The sequence below is a fragment of the Copadichromis virginalis genome, linkage group LG10 (genome assembly GCF_057382275.1).
Source record: "Copadichromis virginalis isolate Kocher_CV1m ecotype Utaka linkage group LG10, C_Virginalis_male_GT1.1, whole genome shotgun sequence".
Classification (NCBI taxonomy): Eukaryota; Metazoa; Chordata; class Actinopteri; order Cichliformes; family Cichlidae; genus Copadichromis; species Copadichromis virginalis.
In genome coordinates this window covers 17,656,860-17,678,130 of record NC_140627.1, presented here as the reverse complement: position 1 = coordinate 17,678,130, position 21,271 = coordinate 17,656,860, and the positions used below count along the sequence as shown (strand labels likewise).

Genomic DNA, 21,271 nt, shown 5'->3' with positions numbered 1-21,271 from the left:
TGCATTTTAAGACACAGTGATGGAGGGTGCACATCCTCTGAAGTGCTTTTAACGTGTTCTCTTTTTACATTGCATGCGGGACAGAAATAATTAAGCTAATGTTTCATGGTTGTGTGAGGGCAGTTATTGGCAGCTGCAGTAACTGCGTGTGTGCACGCTCCCCATAGTACAGTATAGTAGATACTTGTGTCTGTTCAATGAACCCTCTCTCTCCCTGCACTCTGATGCTCTCTGCTGTCATGTTGATGCACTGCAGCGGTTATGCATTAAATATCTGACCAGTCTCTATCTTTCAGGGTGCATCTCATCGCGGGTCTGGGGGCGATGAAAAAGATCCCATCCGCTTCCGTCACATGATTGCAACCGATTCTCTGCAAGTCCGAACCCTCCCAAGTGAGTATATTTAAATATACTAACATGCAGCAATTTTTAATATTTTCCCGTAGGTACTGTTAGCATTTTGAGGACTGATTTGGAGTTTTACATAAACATGAATGGACTAATTACACCAGAAACACATGGATTTAGTTATAGCATATCTTCAAATAGAAGACCTGTGCAATAAAAATGTATTATTTGACCATTAGTCTATAATGTATGAATGTGTTGGACAACAACATATCAACATTTTTTTTATTATTATTTTTTTTTAGGAAGAGTAGCGATAAGCTCAAAATTTACATTAATAAAAGTGTTTTCATGAAGAAACGAGAAAAAATCATGAAAGGATTTTGGATTTTCTATGTGTTAGAGGCTATGACTTGTTTAATGCATTAATTAGCCTAACCTTAAAGTGCCTAAAGCCATTACCAGACTATCCAAGGCAAAATTGCTCTTTTTTTAGTTTTTATGCCAAGATCATTGAAAAGATCATTTGCATGTTACCCTGTTCCCCAAAATAACCGCGGTTATAAATCAGCATTTTGTGACAGACGCTTAAGATGCTTTGGAGGCCTGTCAGTGATGCTGCTTTCCTCTCCTGCAGAAAATAAATAACCTTTTGTAGACACAACAGATAAATATTCATTAGTAGATCTGCATGCCTTCTTTCTCACTTCTTCTCTGTGTCCTAAGTGAACTTTAAATCACCCTCCGGCGATTCAGCCCAAACAAGGCTGTTTATCTGCCTAATGGCCTGTTGTTAAGGGAAAAGAAATTGATGATGGAAATTAACTGAATACTTCTGCAAATGTATTTCACATCTTTTCTCTTCTGGGCCTTTCTCAGACTCAGAGGCCACGGCGGACTGTGAAATTGTCCACACGAGGTCTGAATCTGAAGGAAGACCAGAGAGAAGCTTCCAGTTGTGCTTCAGGTAAAACTGCACATACAGATTCAAAACGTATGAACACGAATAATAAGGTTATTTGTATAGCACTTTAAAAAAACATTTTTTTAAATTAAATGTACATATTTATACATGTTTCACAAAGTCATGGTCATTTTTTCCTGCATACACACAAAAGGCCACAGATAATTGGCAAAAGATTGAAGAAAAGAGAACCTATAGAAATTATTTTTAGTAGTCTTTCAAAACTAGGCACTGATTCAGCTGACCTGATAGGCTGAGGAAGAGCGTTCCAAAGTTTAGGCGCTCTGGTTTTAAAATAAGAGCATGAAACAGTTAGCAGACCCCCAGCAGTTACAAAAATGAAGATTTGTGGGGGGGAGTTAGAACCCCATCAAACTGAAGCTACCTCTCTCTTACAATATTTTCATGGTCTTTCATGTTTTCTTGTCTGATCTGCAGTTCTCCAGAGAGTAAGAAGGACTTCCTGAAAGCAGTTCACTCCATCCTTAGGGAGAAGCAACGACGGCAGCTGCTTAAGACAGAGTGTCTTCCCCCCAGCCAGCAGTATGTCCCATTTGGGGGCAAGCGTCTTTCTGCCCTTAAAGGGGTGCGGCCCACCATGAACAGAGCAGGTGACAGAGTTTGAATATATGTTCTGTTTCAATAGCAATGCAGACAAACATGCTTAGGCAGTAACAGATTGATTATAGTTCTGTATATTACTTTTTATTATAAATGCATCATATTTTGGCATTAATTAGGAAAGACAGGAAAAGTCTAATTTGATGTTTATTTCAGTTAACTAAAATCTTCTCAGTTTAGTTTGGGTTGAGAGTAATGACCTTGACTGGTGACGCCTTCCTGTCTTTCTCTGTTTAGCCTCAGCTCCATCTCAAACGCTAGCTCGCAGGCGGTTGGTGAGGAACCGCATCACCATCGATACCGACTTGGTTTTCCACGGAGACAACAACAACAGCACTCATGAAGACCCCTCGTCTCGTTCTTCCCGCCCTTGCTCCAAATCCGACTTGTCTGATCAACTTCAGCCTTGCAAACCTCAGGGAGAGGACACGGACCGCTGGGTGGAAGAGCAGTTCAACCTGGGCTGCTATGAAAATCAGTGTGAGGGCACCGATGTCGGGCAGGTGAAGGAGACGGACATTTTGAGCGACGACGACGAGTACTGCACGTCTGTCCGAGCCATGTCGACGAAACTGGACAACCTGGAGGAACAGATGAAAGGACTGAACCTACAGGGCAAAGACATCAACCTGAATGGAGGAGCAGAGTGTGAGATCACGCAGGAGGAGGACGCTGATCGAACAAAGCATGGGGATGACTCCAGCTTGGTAGACTCCATTACTTCCTGCGGTGCTTCTCTCCCGAGCAGTGCAACCTCAACTTTAAAGGTCGCTTCCTTGAAGCAGTGTGCTGTGGAGGGGGCCACAAACCAGGACCACGATGTCATCTGGGTGCGGCGGGACGACTTTGCCAACAGTGATGTCTTCTGATAGATGATGAAGATTATGTAGGATAATGTAGGAGTCAAAGAAAAGGTGTGAGGACAGATAAAAGCTTTAAAAGTGTAGAATTTGGGGAACCTCAACAAATCCTGCCTGTATCTCTGCACAACCCTCTCCTTCCACCTCACCCACATCCTCCCGTGTTCTGACAATCCTGAAGTACTGAAGCACCCAGAGGGGGGGAAAAAGTAACAAGGAAGTGCAGGTAAACATATGAGGAACACAGCACTGGATGTGCACGCGAGTCAATGAGCAAGCGTGTCTTCATGTGGATAAACAAACAGTAAGTGCATGTGTGCACAGACACAGAAAGTAAAGGCAGCTACTGCACCACGCACACATTTTACAGAGGAGACATCACCACTGAACTGTGACCTTCAGGCCAAAAAGTCTATTTTTCAACACAGGAATGTGGGTGTTTATATTTTTCTGACGTTTGTATTCGAACACTCAAGGGCTGTGTGTTACTTTTTTTTCCGTTTTTTTTCTTCAGGGGCTTTTGGCTTAACGACTGCTGCATAGAGGACGGTGACATCTAACTAGCTTTATTGTGCTTTGTAAAAAAAAAAAAAAATTTAACTTAATATCAGCTACACAACAGTGTATAATCAGGAGAACAATAGAGTGCTGTTGACTTGTATAGCTGTATAAAAATATCACTGTCCCCTCTCATATCCTTACCTTGTTCTTTATTTAATTACTGCCTTCAAAAAAATACTGTAATTTTTCAATGTTTACATCGCATACAGATGCCCAGTGTTACAAACTACCTTTTGTGTGTTTGCTGCCAGAAACAAGCTTCTATTTTTCCCTTTGTGTGAATGATGAGTCTTTAATTGTGTTTCTCAAATAAAATGTCTTTTTATTTTGGTAACTAATTGATTTCATCAAGTCCATTATTATTCTGGACTCTTCTTTTTTTTGCCACTGAGGCCATGTCGTCGTCATGTCTGTGATAAATACCAGAGTAATTTCTATAGTCCTGTTTACTTGAATTGTCTCTTGTGTTTGAAAGGACCGTGTTAGTGACTGTACTATAATTTAAAGGGGGGGGGGGGCAGTCATGCAGTTGACCAGCTTCACTCAAATACAGGACTGGGCGATTCACCTCCCGTCAGGGGTCACAAATTGAATACTGATCAAATCCATTCTGCTCAGTATTAATCAATAGTTCCAGCTTCTCATGTGGCCCCTTGAGGGAAATTATTTGCCCACAACTGCTCTAATGGATTCAGACGTCATCCTCAGCTTTCATCTGTTGCGTTGACTTTTGTCGTGTGGCATTTTCTATATATATTTCCACTTCTGCGTTACTACTCCTGTCCACCAGGCTGTGCTGTTTCACTTTGTCGTCACAACAATAACAACCTGCTGATTGCTGTGCTCAACATAGTCATGCGCACCTTAATGGATGTATTGAACAAGCACTTAATACCCAACTGTTTGTGTGTGTGTGTCGGGGGGATGTGTAAGCAGCTACGTTTCAGAATGAAGGGAACATGGATGGAAATGATATACTCTCTTCTTAATTCTGTCTTTTTAATGATGAAGCTGGTTTCTTAGATTTTAGCCAGCTGGCTCAGAATGGTCAGTACGGTCTTGAGACTGAGGTACAATCACTTGTCCTTGGAAGCAAATGATTCCCTTTGACCCCCGACCCCATCCCTTTTGTACGTTTAAAACTGTGGAGCATTTTTGATTTTTTTTAAATGTAAAAATAAATCTTTTTCTAAATGTAGTTTGGTGTGAATGTTCCATTTCTTCATTTTCAAAGGAACTCGTTTTCTGCAGCCAACAACCACAATTTATTGTCGCATTATCTGTCGTAATTAATTTTCCCCACAAAGAAGCTGTACACACCAATTCTGTTTAAAATGTATCCTTGTTGTGGATACAAGGATACATTTACCCTTGCTTCTGCTGGAGTGTCAGGTATTCTACATGTGTGGCACAGAAAAAAACTTTACAAGGAGACGACTCTGCTCGGTATTCATATCAGACGAGGTGCCCCTCCCCCCCTTTATTTTTTGTCCAGGACCATTGCCCGAGGCCTATTTCTGGAGACGCAGGCTGGTCATTTTCCGAGTTAATTAAGTTTGTCTATAGGCTGTTTGTCAGGGCTCCAGGTTGAGCTAGCTGGTTGTCTTAGATCACTTGGCTCCCAGATTTTAAAGAGCTCGCAAACATCCTGATAAACAAATGTCATTTCTGATGTGATGGGTTTTTGCTTGAGACTTGCAAGATTGTGAGATGCCAGGTTGTTGGTGTCTTTGCCCGTTTTTAAATGTCACAATATTAAGCAGTAGCGCAGAGTTGGCAAACCCCATGGAGCTTTCAGTCAAGTAGTGGACAGATGAGTTTCCTCCACAAGGTAATAAAAATGAAGTCATTATGATTGAGCCAATTCTCTTTCAGGGATGTTAAAGCGCATTACACAACAATTCGTTATTTTTGCTGCCTTGTGAGAGTCATGGGACTGAATGGGAAGGCATCCAGTGATCCAATCAGATACAAACCTCGTTTTTGCCTGAAGTGAGAGATAATCTGGCCTCTGCCCTGTAACCTGAAGATTATTCTCCTCTCATCAGGACCGGTGGGGAGAACCGCTGCCAATCCATCTGCCATGCTCCTTAATCCAAAGCGACTGCAGCCAAACTAGCAAAAACGAGCTGAATCAGACCGCGAGTACCTTCAGAGTAAAAGCTTTGAAAGTTTGACAAAATTATTTCTGATTACCATTAGGAAAAAAAAAACATGATTCAGTGTGATTCCAAATAGTTGATTGAAATACGGTAATAAATGTCAAAATCTTTATTCGAACGTTCATAACTATCGTCTACACACTTTGGGTCAATGCAGATTTTTAAAACAAGCAAAAAGAAAGAAAGAAAGAAAGAAAGAAAGAAAGAAAGAAACTCCATCCATTGCCTACTACGTATTTTTGCAAAACCTCCACGACGAGGCAGGTTTGAGTTCTATTCTGAAAATGCTCACCGGAAGCTAATTGAATTTAAGCTCGCTTGGCCCGACTCGTGCGCCCTCACTCCCCTCTGGCATCTGCATCCTCGGAGGCGCACGGACTCTCGTGGACGCGTTTGCTGTAGCCCACCGCAGCCAGCTATGTTAAGAAGACGTGACTTGATTTGACTTTGCATGTGAAAGTTGGACACGTGGAAATTGTTGTCGTCGTCTTTGGTTTCTTCTGCGCGATGGAGTGATGCAGAGTGGGATCATCAAATTGGGAATAAAACTTGGGTTGCGCGCTGGCATGGCGCGTCAGGTGTGCCCGGGCTCGTTTAGAAGCTGCTTCTGTCTGTCATGGTCTCGACATTTGCCGTGACTTCGAGAACGAGAGGGAGAATAATGGAAGAAAGAAAGAGACTTTTTGGCTATTTTCTTTTCGCGGCTCAGCTCTTTCTGAGCTCCACGCAAGTCCTCAGAATCGGTAAGCGCAACAGTTTACGCACGGTGCTGATGTCGTTTCCCTGCGTTTGTAAATTGACTGAAAAGTCAGAACGAAAGTCTAGCGTTTGTGTGACCTGTTTCATTTTCCCTTTGAGATTTAAGAACACTCTGGGTCTGCGATGACCGTTTTGCATCCGAATTTTCAGCCTTTATACACATCGAAAGTGATTGTGCTATTATCATTAATGATTGGGATTAAGCTTCACTGAGGGTCAATACAAAGGAAACGATTACCGTACAGCTTAAAAAAAATACTTTGACAACTTTACTCGCGTATTTAAGGAGATCGATTTGCCACAGATTCAGTGTTTTGCATTTTCATTACTATATAAACAGCAATGTGAGAAAGATAGTTTACATAGAAATCAATACAAGATAAATATCCCCTCTGACTAAAATAAAATTAATTTAAACTCACACCTCTGTTTAATTCATCATCTTCACTAGACACCAACTTGCTGGTAAATGTAATTATATAGAAAGTCTTGAAATGCTGCGGATCAATGTGTTTTTAATTACAAATGCTGCAGTTCTGACAGAAACAAGCTCGTGAACAGTTGTTTCACCAACAGTGGGTGTATAAAAGGCTCTGGGATTTTATGTCTATGTTCTGCAATATTGTGTGGGGTGGAGTCGTAGGAAATGACGTAGGCACCTTTGTTTACAGTTAGAGTGGATGCTTCGGCTATGTATGACATTCTCACTGTGTTTAATTGTGTCCTTTTCTGTGTTTGGAGCAAGAGATGTAAGATTGGCGTAGTTCAAATTATATATGTCCTGTTATGTGTATATTCAGATGGATGTGTTGGTTTATTTCATTTAATCCTTTATATGTATCTTAGTGAAGCTGTTGCTGTATATATTTATATACTCATGGCAACTTGTTTGTTACTACAGACTGCTGGCAACACTGAGCATCTAGGTGGCAATAAAACAGCTGGCGGTGACAATCCAGCAAAGTGGAAGCCTGTTGTCCTCCTTCCTGTATCCTGACCGATACACCATCTTGTTAGCTGCTGAACCTAAAAGAACTAGCCCTCACCACAAGTACTCCTCAACAGTGGGTTTGCACGAGGTTTCACACAAACACGTAAAAGTAATAGATTATTGATTCTTCTCTGGATGTTGTCATGGCTTCACACACTCTTGTTGGAGACATTTTCATTCAAAATATGCCCGCCAGTTATTCTCAATCCTGCTGTCATCAGCTTAGTAGAGGTGAGGAGTCAGAAGGCTACACCTAGATTTGATTAGACAGGAGGAGCTTGGTGAGCACTGAGGGCTGTGTTCATTATCCAAGCATATCATTTTCAGGCTTTGAGTCAGGCCAGACTCGAATATGTGGATCTAATTGACTGAATACATTTAGGATTGCTGTCACTGCCACCCATTTGAATCTTTGGGTTTAGCAATAGGCTAAAGGAGTTATTTTATTTTATATTTTATGCATCTAAAGAATAAATGTTAAAGTTCCATGATGTTCAGCCACCCTTCATTTAGTCATATTTTGCTGGGAAAATGGAAACTAGATGCAGTGATTAATTGAATTATCTGCAAATATGCCTGAAAACACAGTACTTGAGAAGTCTGTGCTATTATAATGAGCTTGAAAGTCTAATTTTTGGTGTGAAAACCTTTATGCTTGAAATTCTTTTGTAATTTCTGTTAGTAGTCTTGAGAAATAGTTCTTTGGGCTTCTTGAGAAGTATTTTTTACCCAGATATGTTTGTTTTTTTTACTGCATTGGCAGTGTGTTTAGGATCATCATCATACTGGGAAAAAAAAATCATTGGCTTCCTCCATGTGATGGTACTTTCCTGTGTTCATAATTCCATCAATTTTGACAAAATCTCCAACACCACTGGATGAAATGCAGCACCAAACCAGACAGTGCCTCCACACTTTCTATGGACTGTTTTCCTTCTTTAAGAGAGACTTCTTGACAGCCACCCTTCCACTGAGATCATTTCTGATGAAGTTTTGTTGATCAGTTGAAGGGTCAGATGCATCTCTCAAGAACCAGGAAACGGGCAGGGAAAATCATCACAGACCCCTCACACCCTGGACACAGACTTTTTGATCTGCTGCCCTCTGGCAGATGGTACAGAAGCCTGCAGACCAGGACCACCCGACATAGGAACAGTTTCTTTCCCCTCGCCATCTCCCTTCTTAACAGTTGACCTGTCACACTGCTCCCACTGCCAGACTGCAGCTGCACCTTATGTACATTTTGTAGTATTCATTCCACCTCATTCATTTCTGTAGTTTATGTATATAAGTTTAGATTCATTATCTATAGTTGGTTTACACAGCTTTGTGTATGTATGTGTAATGTGTATATATAGACACGTGTGTGTGTGTGTGTGTGTGTGTGTGTGTGTGTGTGTGTGTGTGTGTGTGTGTGTGTGTGATTTACATTGCTGTGCTTGAGAGCCACCATCTACCGGAACCAAATTCCCTGTATGTGTCTGCACATATACTTGGCCAATAAACACGATTCTGATTCTGATGTCTTATCTCAGTATTTCTCCTATTTCTTAAGGACATGACCTTTAGATACTGTTCATCTACTATAGATAGATTTTAGCCCTGCAGTGTCTGTTCCTGTTCTCACTTTTTCAGTTTCCTATTATTTTTAGTGATACTTCCAAGAGATTTGCCAAGTTTTTGTGTAATAATGCTTAGGGAATCATATTTTCGGTGAAAAATACGATTTTATCCCTGTCAAACTGTGTTATCTTTGGTATTTTTGTAAACTCAACAGAAGAATTTGGAAACAAATATGTTTTTGCAACAGACTGCTAGAAACAAAGTCCCTAAAGACACTATTTAAAATAAGCTCTTTGCTAAGTTGTCTGTTAAGACAAGGATTAAGGATTCTGTAAAGAACTGATAAATATTCCATTTTTGTTCTGCTTTAACAGCCACACTGTCTCTACTGAAAAGCCCAATCTTGTATGTGGCCTGATGTTTCAAGTTTCCACATTACATTTGTAAATTGTATATTGGATCTACTATGTATTTAAGTTGTACAGTGAACCCACATTTGGTAAAGAGGCACTTTGGTTCTTCTGCAGATTAATTGGACAATATTGTCTCTTGTGTCAAGCTCAGCAAAACTATACATCAGTCTACAAAGCAGAGGTTGCATGTTTAAGAAGTGAAGAAAAAATAAATATGAGACATTTCTGAGTGTTGGGGGTGGGACCTGGGTGTTATAACAGGTTGCTAAATGGTTGATTTCTAAAACAGAGCTTACATTAGCCAAGTGGATTCCAACCTGTCAGCTCCAATTATTATTATCTTTTAATAATCTTCATGCCCACACATTTAAATTTTGTTTTGCATGCACAGCATTGGTTCCTGTTTGTTGTGAAGTCCAGCTGCACATGCACATGGTTTTATCATCAGGAGTGTAGCTCTTGGTTACACATTAAAATTCATGATAATTCAGGACCGATGTGTTTAGTTTTGGTGGTTCAGACTTCTTAAACAACACAAGCCCAGAAATAATTCACAACTCCAAAACATTTACATACAGATAATATCAATGTCTTTGTGTGTGTGTGTGTGTGTGTGTGTGTGTGAGAGAGAGAGAGAGAGAGAGTGAGAAGAAGAAGGAGAAATCAAAGAACTGCAACGTTTGGCTCCAGGTGTTGCCATCTATTAAATCGATTTGCTAAAGCTGAGCAGGAGCTGTAACCTACATTTATAAACAGAGGACCTGATTAATATTATAGATTACCTGATTTTATTCCAACACTTAAGAAAAGCTATTAGGAAAATGAATGAATGTCTTCTCGGGCAAATTACTTCATTTTGGCACGTTATTGGCTTCTCTTCATTGGCTTCATTGTTAAATCTAGAAGTGCATTCAAAAGCTTCTCACAAACAAAGTTTTAAATAATGTGACTCCAACATAAAGACCTCATAGTATTATATCATCCCAACAGAGAACTTTGCTCACTGACGCCAAGCTTACTGATTACTGGATTTCCAAAAGTAGGAAGGAAGCCAGAGCTTTCAGCTGTCAGACTCTTCTCCTCTGGAAGCAGCTACCATGTGGAGTACAGACAAACACGCTCAAAACTTTTAAAACTTTATTTGTTGATAATTCTTATATGTCTGGATCAAGTGACCCTGAAGCATCCTTATTATGCTACCATAGCCTTAGGTTGCTGGAGCACACCCCACGATGCAATATGCATTAGTTGCCTACGCCTCTCATTTCACTCCTGTCATTAAATTTTTTCTTCTCTCTTCCATAATTTGCATCTTTCCCTTTTTTTCCTTTTGCTGCAGCTGGTTGAGGAGTAAGGGGAAAAGAGGCACTGGTCTTGCGAGAGGTTTTTGTTCATGTTAAAAGGGTTTTTTCTTCCCACTGTTTCCCCAAGTGCTTGCTCATAGGGGGTCAGCGTAGGGTGGGGCTCTTGGTTAAAGTTTTCTCTTTGGTGCCTTGAAGTGTTATATAAATACTATAGATAGATAGATAGATAGATAGATAGATAGATAGATAGATAGATAGATAGATAGATAGATAGATAGATAGATAGATAGATAGATAGATAGATAGATAGATAGATAGATAGATAGACTATGGCTAAATGAGCTCTGTCAGAAACACAGTTATCAAGTAGGTAGCCAGTATTTTTGTCCTTGAGACATAAGAAGAAGCTGCAGTCATGAAACTACCTGACTGACCTTATTTATTTGTATGTATTGATCCTCCAGTCTCATAAAACTCAGGATTGCGAGTAATAAAGTGGCATCTGTACATGTCCAGCATGCTGGCAGAGAGACTCTGTCGGGCATGATTTCAGCTATAAACATATGGCTTTCATATCTCAAAACCAGGGCCAAGATATGGCAAACGTCAACTAATAATTTATCTAAAGTCTCCTTCTTAGACGTTTATGTATTTTAAATTTGTCAAATATAGAGGATGTTGAGTGTCTTGGCTTTGATTTTCGAGATTTCTCTCTGTTACTAAGCAATATCAGACATCATGACATCATTTGACCTCTCAGAGTTTTTGCACTTGTATTGAAAATGTTTTTAAAAAACTCGCTCGGTTGACACAGTACACCATGACTTCACTCCTTGCCCTTTCAGTGCCCTTGCAGTAATTTCTTGGTGTTGTTTCTCTCTGTGTCTCCCTATTTTCTCTTTCTCTCCTCAGTTTTTACTTCCCCAATTGCACGTTTGCCTTGTTTGCCCGTCACACAGCTCCCTTGATTTGCTCTTGAGAACAAAATGTTTCCTATATTTTTCCTCAGCCAGAACGACAGTGCGACACCTGAGGCCCCTTTTATATCCTCCCAGATGTATTTGCCCTTACCTGTGGCTTCATAGCCTGTCCAAAGTGTGTGGCAATGACTGTTTTCAGAGTAACTGATGGCTGTAGTTTCTGTCATCGTGAGCAAAAAGATGAACTCTCTTACTCATCCAGCTCAGTGATCTTTCGGAAGTGTTAGAAAGCGCCACCTTTCATCTACCTCTGGTACTGAGTGGCAGTTTGACGTCTAACTGCCCTCCGGTGACTCAACTACAGTGTGTGCCAGACAAACTTCTGCAAACAAATTAGGACTGAAACAGCCGTTTTAATAATCATGAATAAGAGTAGAGAAGAAGACAAGAGTTAATGAAAGGCTCTGAAAAAGACAATAAAAGAAAAAAAGAAAAATATAGTTTCTTTTACAGTAAAGTAAAAATGGTGAAACACCTTAATGGATGTTGCTGTTTCCCCCAGTATTCATATTTATGTGGCAAAAAGGCTTTTGACATGTAAAATAGCCACACTAGATTTTAGTGGCAGTCCCCGGGACAGCTTGTTACAGCTTTAATGACTATACTGGCTTCAAAGAAAATTGATTTCTGCATAAGAAAAGAGCGCTAACCCATCAAAAACAATCGTGACTGACCAATAAAATCATTAAAATAATGACTGCTAATTTGTAAGGGTTACCGAAGCCACATTATTTGGATGGCTTCAGGTCTGATGAAAAATCGGTTAAATCGATCATCATTTGGAACTGTGTTGCATAAAAACAAATTGTGACTTTGATATACTGCAACACAGCAGACTAAGCTTCCCTCATTTGTGCACACAGTTTGTATCCAGATTGTGCCAGAGTACTGAAATATCTCAGTAATCTTTATGCAAATGGAAAATGAGCTCATATTGTCATCAGATCAAACGTCTTTTTGATGAAAAAGGAGAATCTTGTGGCAGTTCACTAAAACACATTGTTAACGTCTTGGGTTTTGTCTCTGATCTGGGATTTTTTTGGTATCATATTATTGGTCGTTTTTTATGGCATCAGAATGATCATTAAAACACTGCTGAATAACACCCATCTTAGAAAAGCACTAATTTTCTCTTAATAAATTAAAAAATAACTTAGATTTTATGTTTATGGTCACCCTTATCTACACAACCGCTGTTCAAATGCATTTATAGAGCCTGTAGGTCCCCCGAAAACCTTTCACGTCCATTTATGTGCCAGGCAGAAGCGCATTCCTGTGACAAATTATTCTTCATTATTGGGATTATAAACGAATGCTTTTAGTGCTCTTAGTTACATGAATTCATTTGCAAGGAAAAACACCTTGCTTAAAAAAAATATATAACTTTTGTAAGTGCAGCAATCATAAGCCACAGGAGAGTTCAAGCTGCTCTCCAAGAAGGAATCACACATGACGGATGTAAAACATAATTGTTTGTAATTAGAGAGCAAAGTGAAGATGGATCATTCACAGTTCTTCATGCACCGACACAAACATATTTATCACTGGGTCTGCATTGAACCAATGCAGACCCAGTGAATACCATTGTTCACTTGGATTTGAAAAGCCTTTGTGTTGCATTTATAAGTGAATGCACCAATAACACCGTTTTTGAAATCCAAAAAACATAACGACTTGTGAAGAAATTAGTTTTTTCTACTTTTAAAGTCCATTTCACTGAGATTGAGATGACATAATTATAATAATTAATAATATGCTTTCAGAAATGTTCGCAGCTACATCCCATAAAGCCAAACTTTTTCTTTTTGCTCTTTCTTTTTTGAGGATTTGTACAAATTGAAGTGATAAAGCACAGCTTGATAATTTGTATGTTTTTACCAGAGTATTATTCAGTTGTTTGACTCTTTTCTGCCTTTTTGCTGCTCGGAACTTTGATATTTTTTGTACAGTATGGTGTAAAAGTCTTGAGCGATCCCTCATTTCTTTATGTTTTGCTAGGAAAATGGGAAATAGGTGCAGCAATTTGTTATGAAATGCATGTATAGTCCAAAGCTCTTCTTTTGGATGTTTGCTGCCCTTTTTCCATTCTCTATCAAGATGATGGAGGCCAGTTCATGACTGACAGTGTTATACTGTGTGTAAGTACGTTTTTACTACATTGGTAGTTTGTTTGAATGACAACAAAGTTGTTGCTAATAAGATTTTGTGACAGGCTGCTAGTAACATAAATATACCAGTTAAAATGTAAAATTGTTGCTTGAACAATAAAATGTCTGTAATGTGCAGACACAACACTGGTTAGATTAGGTTTCTTTCATAGGTCAGTCTTAAGTGGCTTAAAAAGAAAAGAAGGGAGAATCCTCTGAAAATGGTCAGGTACAAGGAATGGACAGAAAACTGGTGAAAAATCAACCAATGACCAAAACAAAACTTTAAAAGATATCCAGAAAGCCCGGAAAAGTGTTGCTCAAGACCACTTTTAAAAAAAACTTACAAGAATATCCGGTTGCTTGGTGCACTGAGTGTTTCTTGTTCTTACACACCACTCTTCATTTACAGTCATCTTTAGTTATTATTTATCTCTGTCTCTCTTCCACAGTGTGTCTTTTGTCCTGTCTCTCTATCATCACTCCCAACTGGTTGTGGCACGTGGCTTCTCGTCTCTGAGCCTGGTTCTGCTGAAAGTTTATTCCTTTTAAAAGGGAGTTTTTCTTTCCCACTATCGCCAAGTGCTTGCTCAAAGAATCTTTGATGATTGGGCTTTTCTCTGTATTATTGTAGAGTCTTTACCTTACAATATAAACCATACAGCAGACAACTGCTGTTGTGATTTGGTGTCATATAAATAAAGCTGAATTGAATTATTTAAGGTATTGCTTCTCTTCTGTATGCTGCCTGTCACCATATCAGCATTAATATCATAAAAATTCAAATATCTTTACAACATCTCAGCTATAATTTAATGTGATTTTGTGGATGTAGTGAAATCTGCCCACTCCTTATTTTATCTCAGGCTGTTGTTGAACACCATCCTTGGAGCTAAGCTCATTATCTGCTTGGCCTTGACCAACACCACACACAATGTGGTGAGCTGTATTGTGAAGCGTGACAGCCTATTGATCAGTGATACAAAATCCCTGATCCACAGGGTAATATTATTCACATGTTACAGTACTGTTTATTTTAAGACATGCAAACCCATTAACTTGCATTTGAAAACCAATAAATTTGTAGAAATAAATAAATTGCCCTAAAAATGTTACAATGTTTTTTAAATTTCATTTTGTTTTAGGACCGGGCCAATAATTCAATATATAGATAATAGAACGTGTTTTAAATCAAGAAACTGCATCTGCAGTCGCAGAAAATTATCCTGGTTATCTTTGTATTATTACAGGTCATTGGGCTTTTCTTTGTATTATTGTAGAGTCTTTACCTTACAATATAAAACGCATCGAGACAACTGTTGTTGTGGTTTGATGCTATATAAATAAAACTGAATTGGTAAAAGTGAAAAAACCTACTAAAAGACTAACAGTTACTTCTGCTTTTCCTGACTGCGATGCCTTGACTCATCTCAGGAACTCCATAGCCTTTTTTATTTCTTGCCCTTTCACACAGTGGAAGTAATTATACTTTCATTTCATCTGCCCTTTGAATTCACCCAGATCATTGGATGTTGACGAGGAGTTTAAGGGCAATTTCTGTCTGAACAGCATTGTTCCTACGACGTTACATGCAGCTTTGGGTCTCTGCAGTGTAAAAGTGAGAGTGGAAGAACAAGTACTTATACGAACCATCCTTCCTGTGTGAGAAGCAATAAGTTCAGAATGTCTTTTATGGCCGGTCACAAACTTTCGATTATTTACCTCAAGCTCTTAATATTCATCATCATTATTATGCGACCATGGCAATTTCAATTTCCTTCTCTGCTTGTAGAAAACTCAGGCTGAAGGCAGTGAAACTTTAACTGTGCGCATAATGGATTTACAGCGTTTTTATGACTCAGAGATATAGCTTGCGTAAAAAGAAAGTAAAATGTGACCACCATTAATGCAGAAAGCAGAGAATAGATGGTGTAATTATGAAGAGGCTGTGTTGTTGTTGTTGTTGTTGTTGATTTTTACAACAAGTATAGGACTTCAACCTGTCTATACCATCTATTAAGGAAAAGAAGTCTATGTTTTGTCTACTTTAATATCATCTCCTTATATTTTGACATGGCACATTTATCTCTTAAAATGTTCTGTCATTGTTAACTGTTAATAATGTTTCCATTCATAACTTTTTAGAATAGAATAGAATAGAATTCAACTTTATTGTCATTGCACATGCACAGGTACAGGGCAACGAAATGCAGTTTGCATCCATCCAGAAGTGATATAGATATATTACAATATATATTAGCAATAATATAGGTATGTAAGTATATTACAGAAATGGGTCTATTATGGTATGTTATAATGTACACGGTATGAAGTATGTTATGAATATTCTATAACTATAAGTATGTACAGGCTATGAACAGGATATAAATATGAAAAACTATACAGAAATGTTAACTATGCAAGTTATAAACAGTTGTACGATTAAAAATTATCGTATGTACAGAATGATTATTTACACAGAATAAAAATACTTTTGCTTGTCAATTTGTGTTTTACTATTTAGACTTAGTCCATTCATTATTATTATTATTACTATTATTATTATCCTATTATCTTCTACTACCAAGACTGGATGAATATTAATGACTTATTAACATTTTTAACAGCTTGAAAAGCTGATAATATTGTGATGATAATGTTATTAAGTGCTTATAATGCCAAAATTGTTTTTTCTAGTCCTACTGGCATTGCATCTCATCTATATAACATCTTTAATGAAGCTGTTACCGAGAACAAAGCACATCTTGACTTTAATTCACTTCAGCTGCTGACTGAGGTCATGATGTTTGGTCTTCTGGTGGTGGTTTCCTATGTTTGATCAAGTAAAATAAAGTGAAACTCAGTGCAGTAAAAGTGGTTTGGTGCAGAACACGTATGCACTAGGTGCGGTCTTTTGCAGCTGTCTCCTGATCTCAACACAAATGATTTCTTTTTAACCTTCTCGTCTGTCTCAATGTTCAGGTGGGATTTTTGAGACCCGAGAGAGCGAGTTAGTGAGTACGGACGAGCTGGCCTTCAAGTTTGCTGTTAACAACATAAACCGCAACAAGACCCTGATGCCCAACACCACTCTTACCTACGACATTCAGAGGATCAACCTCTTTGATGGCTTTGAGGCTTCCAGGAGAGGTAGGGAGTTTTTCTAAAACGCTGACTTTAACTAGTTTAAATGCATACGTTTTCCGCAAAATCCAAAAATGAAATGTTACTGGTAGATTCAGTATTTATCAAGCACATAAAGAACCACTAGCTTCTGGTTAAGAATCTGGTTAAGACGGACATGTTTTTTTGACAATTTACTTGTGATCACAATGAAAATAATAGCAAGCTATAATTCTGTCCTGTAGCTGGAAGACAACTTACTTTTTAAATCAAAGTCTAATGCTATCCCTTTAAATTACATAACCAGTTTAACACTTGAATTTGGAAGCACATTAACAGTCTTCACCTGTAATCAAGAATCATCTGATTGCAACAATCAAATCCATCCAGCTGCTTTTCTGCTGTTCTGTTTTTTTCCACTAGTGTGTGACCAGCTCGCTCTTGGGGTGGTTGCTGTGTTTGGCCCCTCTCACAGCTCCTCGGTTAGTGCTGTTCAATCTATCTGCAATGCTCTGGAAGTCCCTCACATACAAACACGATGGAAACATCCATCGGTGGACAACAAAGACACCTTTTTCATCAACCTGTATCCGGAGTACACCGCTATTGCCAGGGCCATCCTGGATGTAGTCACGTTCTTCAAATGGAGGAAGCTAACGGTGGTCTATGAGGACAGCACAGGTAGGCTCTGTTAGCTGTTGTAGCTTTTAAAATTGAGTCACAAGCACTTGATTAATACATTACTTCAAGGATTCAAATGTGAAGAAGGTCAAAGAGAGCACTTTTAAGATACAGTCAGGTGGTTTTGGATTAAGTGAATTTGTCAAAGCTATTTCACTATTTTTCAGTTTATCTGTATGCAATAAATCAGTATGCTCAAGAAGAAGATTAGCCAATTCTACTGAGCTAACAACAGCCACAGTCATTGTGATGTTACCTGTTGCTGCACAAAGTCCCATTTTAAATTCTCAGTTTTCTCTTTTTGGACATCATCACCTAATTCTTTAGAGCCAAAAGCCAAAAAGCCCTCAAAAACCTAACCTACACTGTTCAGTGACTCCAATTAGCAGAGACTAAGTGTGCTAAGTCATTGCAGCCACTCCCTAATACTGATATATGATACAAATACTTTATATAATTGGTGAGTTTGAAGAAAAGAAAAAAAAACTGCTTTTCAAATAACTTTAGTGACCAAAACTCCTGTATGCACCTGACTATGAATATTTATAATTCTGCCATAATGGTCCTTGCTAATGGAAACACCTGCAAGTGTCCGTTTGAGTAACTGCAGTATTTTAGTATTTGGAGCTTGGGCCATGAGTTATGTATGTGTGCATGTATTTTATGTAATTTGTTTATTTATTTTTTTGCCCTGGACGTTTCTGCTTGACTGCACCTCAGTGATTAATCGCTCACAATATCTTATCTCCATTATGACTTTGAAAAATAACTTTTACACCACGTGACAATAACCAGAAGTGCTATAAACATTTATCATCCAGCTGTAAAATATGAATATAGATATTTGTTTAAAAACAAAAAAACATCGTTTTAAGTTTCAAGTTCAGTGTTTTAATAATATTTGACTGAAGACAGCATTTTATCTTTGATTTTATTTCCTCCTGTAAGGCTGGTTGTCAACCTTAAAATGGCATGGCATTTAAAGTGAAGAACTGAGAGGGATAAGAGGTCAAAGGAGCTAGCTGGCGTTTTCTGGACCTGGCAACATATTCATATGTCATGGTCGTAATTACAAAATAAAATTCTGTCTTACAAAGTCACCTCCATCGCGTTGGCCAGTGAACCCAATCTGTGACAGGGCACCAGGGCCTCATATCAGACAGCTGCCAATGTTCCTGCCCTCTGACTTCCAACTGCAGACATCCAGACCACAACACTGATAGCCTCCACATCCTGCGGTTTCCCATAAACAGCAACTGCCCACAACACAGAGAATATGAAATTCTGTTGCTAAAATGTCATAGCTTATAGATTTCCAAAGATTTATTCTTCCTGAAATGTCACATAAACACACACCTGCGCATTTACACTCTATTGTGCATGTACACGTTCAGGCTACAGGAAAGCAAGGCGTGCGTCCAGCTTATGTAACAGAATAGCGATCAGTCTGGGGAGAAGCTAAAATGATGTAGTGTATGTTTTGTATCTGACCACAAGAAGGACGTAACAATTAGAATTAATGAGGGGGAAAGTATAATTTACTGTTTTTAACTTTTTTTAAAAGGTCTGATGCGGATGCAAGAATTGATCAAAGCGCCAGCAAAGTTCAACTTGAAGATCAAGATCCGCCAGCTGACGCCGGGTAACCAGGATGCTCGACCGCTGCTTAAGGAACTGAAGAAAGACAAAGAGTTTTTTATTCTTTTTGATTGCTCCTACCGCATGGCTGCTGAGCTCCTTAAGCAGGTCTGTGCAGTACTTTATCTAAGATTCATTTCAGTAGTTTATTTGTTTAGACCACGGATTTTACACCACATTTATTTATCTTTTGGGGGACAGGGGACGGGACGGTGCCCCGTGCACTGATTCCTACATACAGAGAGCTGAGATCGTCTTGCATATTTAATAACAACCCATTTCTGCTGTCCTGGTACTTGCTGGGTTTCTCACACTACATTTGTATTATTTGCTTGTGTTGTTTCTGTATCCATTGTCTATTATTAAGTAATAATCAATTTGTTTCTTTTTTTTATCCAGATAGGTTTTGGTGTCAATCTTACAGAAACAGAAACTTAGAAAAACTTTCATTGTCCTTTTTATTCAGCTTCGGGGAATTCAGCTATTTAATTCATACCTAAAGACTGATAAATTTGATGAATACTCTTAAAGAAAATGCATGATATATTTGACGTGCTGTGCAAGAGAGAAATGACCTGCCAAATTACTTTGTTATCAAGCTCCTACATTAGCTGTAGCACTGGAGAAATCATGATATTAAAAAAAAATAAATTGTTTGGCAGTTTCTTTTTCTTACTTTATTTTTTCCTTTGTTGCAGCTTTCATCAATGGGAATGATGACAGAGTACTACCATTTTTTCTTTACAACTTTGGTGAGTTAGAAAAATGCACAGCTGAAGTTTTATTATAGTTTTTTAAGGCGATAGTAGGCAAATAAGTAAAATAAAGATCTGCGTATTCATTTTTCCTTTAACTGGCTTTTTAAATTTACTGGTTACACCTTGAACCAGTCCTTACATTTGTACATAACAGCACATCCTTCCTGCCATCTTGCACCTTTACCTTCATCTTGCATCTCTTGCAGGATTTATATGCCTTGGATCTCGAGCCATACCGCTATAGCGGGGTCAACATGACTGGTTTTAGACTGCTGAACATTGATGACCCTTGGGTCGCATCTACAATGGACAGGTGGGCCATGGAAAGACTTCAGGGTCCCAAACAAGAAAGTGGTCTGATGGATGGAGTCATGACCGTAAGCTGCTGTTATTTTACATAACAAACACCTGCACCTGCAAAAAGCCACATCTGTTCTATAAGCTGCATCATACAGTTGCAAACAAAAAAGTATGAGCTAACATGTAATGCTTTTGTAAGCTTAGTAAGAATTGAAATGCTGATTTTCTCAGTTATATTCATTTCATCGTTATAGCCAAACATTATATGTTTTGCACATTTTCCCAGAGGAACTTTTAGAGTTTTTAGAGCATTTTTATCTGCAAAACCTGCTCTCTTGGTTTCATAATTTAGCTGTTTACAACTGACATTTAAGTGCAATTTTATTACACAAAAAAGCAACTTTCTCTCACTGCATCCTCTACAGACAGACGCAGCTTTGATGTATGATGCCGTGTACATGGTTGCTGTCGCGTCCCAGCGGGCCACTCAGATGACCGTCAGCTCCCTGCAGTGTCACCGCCACAAGCCTTGGCGCTTTGGTCCGCGCTTCATGAACCTTTTTAAAGAGGTCAGTGTTAGATAAGTTATTGGGAACTTAAAAAAACATGCAAGATCAGCAGCATGGCTTAAGGAGCTTCAATTGCCTTTAGCCTAAACACGATGCATTTTTGATGCATGTTTGTAACAGATGCCTCAGATGCAAACATAAAAATGTACCAAAACTGGGTGTCAGATCATTTCTTCTGATATAATATTTTATAGGTCCCTTCTGACAGTCCGCGCTTTGCCTCTGAAAGCTCGCAACATGAAAATACACGGTATTTATGTACTTATAAGTTTAAAGCGTGCGGCTCAGCCCAACAGTCAGACTTGATGCCTACAGACAGAAATGAGGCCTTTGATGCACGAGTGTTTTGATCTCTTAAGTCTTAAATCCAGCAGAGGACCGTTGCCTGCCACGGAGAAGGAACATTATCATTCAGGCGCCTCACTCATATTTTCCTCTTCATGCCCCCCGTCTTCCTTCTCTCACACTTTTTCTTTATCTTTTCTTTTTTTCCCCAGCATCTTAGTGGCTCTCCTCTTCAGCTTTTCAT

The 21,271-nt window shown here is 38.8% G+C and overlaps 2 protein-coding genes across 4 annotated transcripts in view; both read left to right on the top strand.

The window, feature by feature from the left end:
• The window catches only part of LOC146700216 (rho guanine nucleotide exchange factor TIAM1-like), a 50,781-nt gene extending 46,229 nt beyond the window's left edge, over positions 1-4,552 (top strand). For both annotated transcript variants that reach the window (XM_085470312.1, XM_085470311.1), the window contains exons 26-29: positions 297-393; positions 1,228-1,315; positions 1,751-1,923; positions 2,171-4,552. In XM_085470312.1, the coding sequence (XP_085326438.1) occupies positions 297-393; positions 1,228-1,315; positions 1,751-1,923; positions 2,171-2,802 (990 nt within the window). In that variant the 3' untranslated portion in view covers positions 2,803-4,552. The remainder of the gene's footprint in view (positions 1-296; positions 394-1,227; positions 1,316-1,750; positions 1,924-2,170) is intronic.
• Positions 4,553-5,425: 873 nt separating this feature from the next.
• grik1a (glutamate receptor, ionotropic, kainate 1a) overlaps positions 5,426-21,271 on the top strand; it is a 36,520-nt gene continuing 20,674 nt past the window's right edge. For both annotated transcript variants that reach the window (XM_085470309.1, XM_085470310.1), the window contains exons 1-7: positions 5,426-6,259; positions 16,656-16,823; positions 17,220-17,477; positions 19,042-19,223; positions 19,814-19,867; positions 20,080-20,250; positions 20,599-20,742. In XM_085470309.1, coding sequence (XP_085326435.1) covers positions 6,133-6,259; positions 16,656-16,823; positions 17,220-17,477; positions 19,042-19,223; positions 19,814-19,867; positions 20,080-20,250; positions 20,599-20,742 — 1,104 coding nt within the window. In that variant the 5' untranslated portion in view covers positions 5,426-6,132. The remainder of the gene's footprint in view (positions 6,260-16,655; positions 16,824-17,219; positions 17,478-19,041; positions 19,224-19,813; positions 19,868-20,079; positions 20,251-20,598; positions 20,743-21,271) is intronic.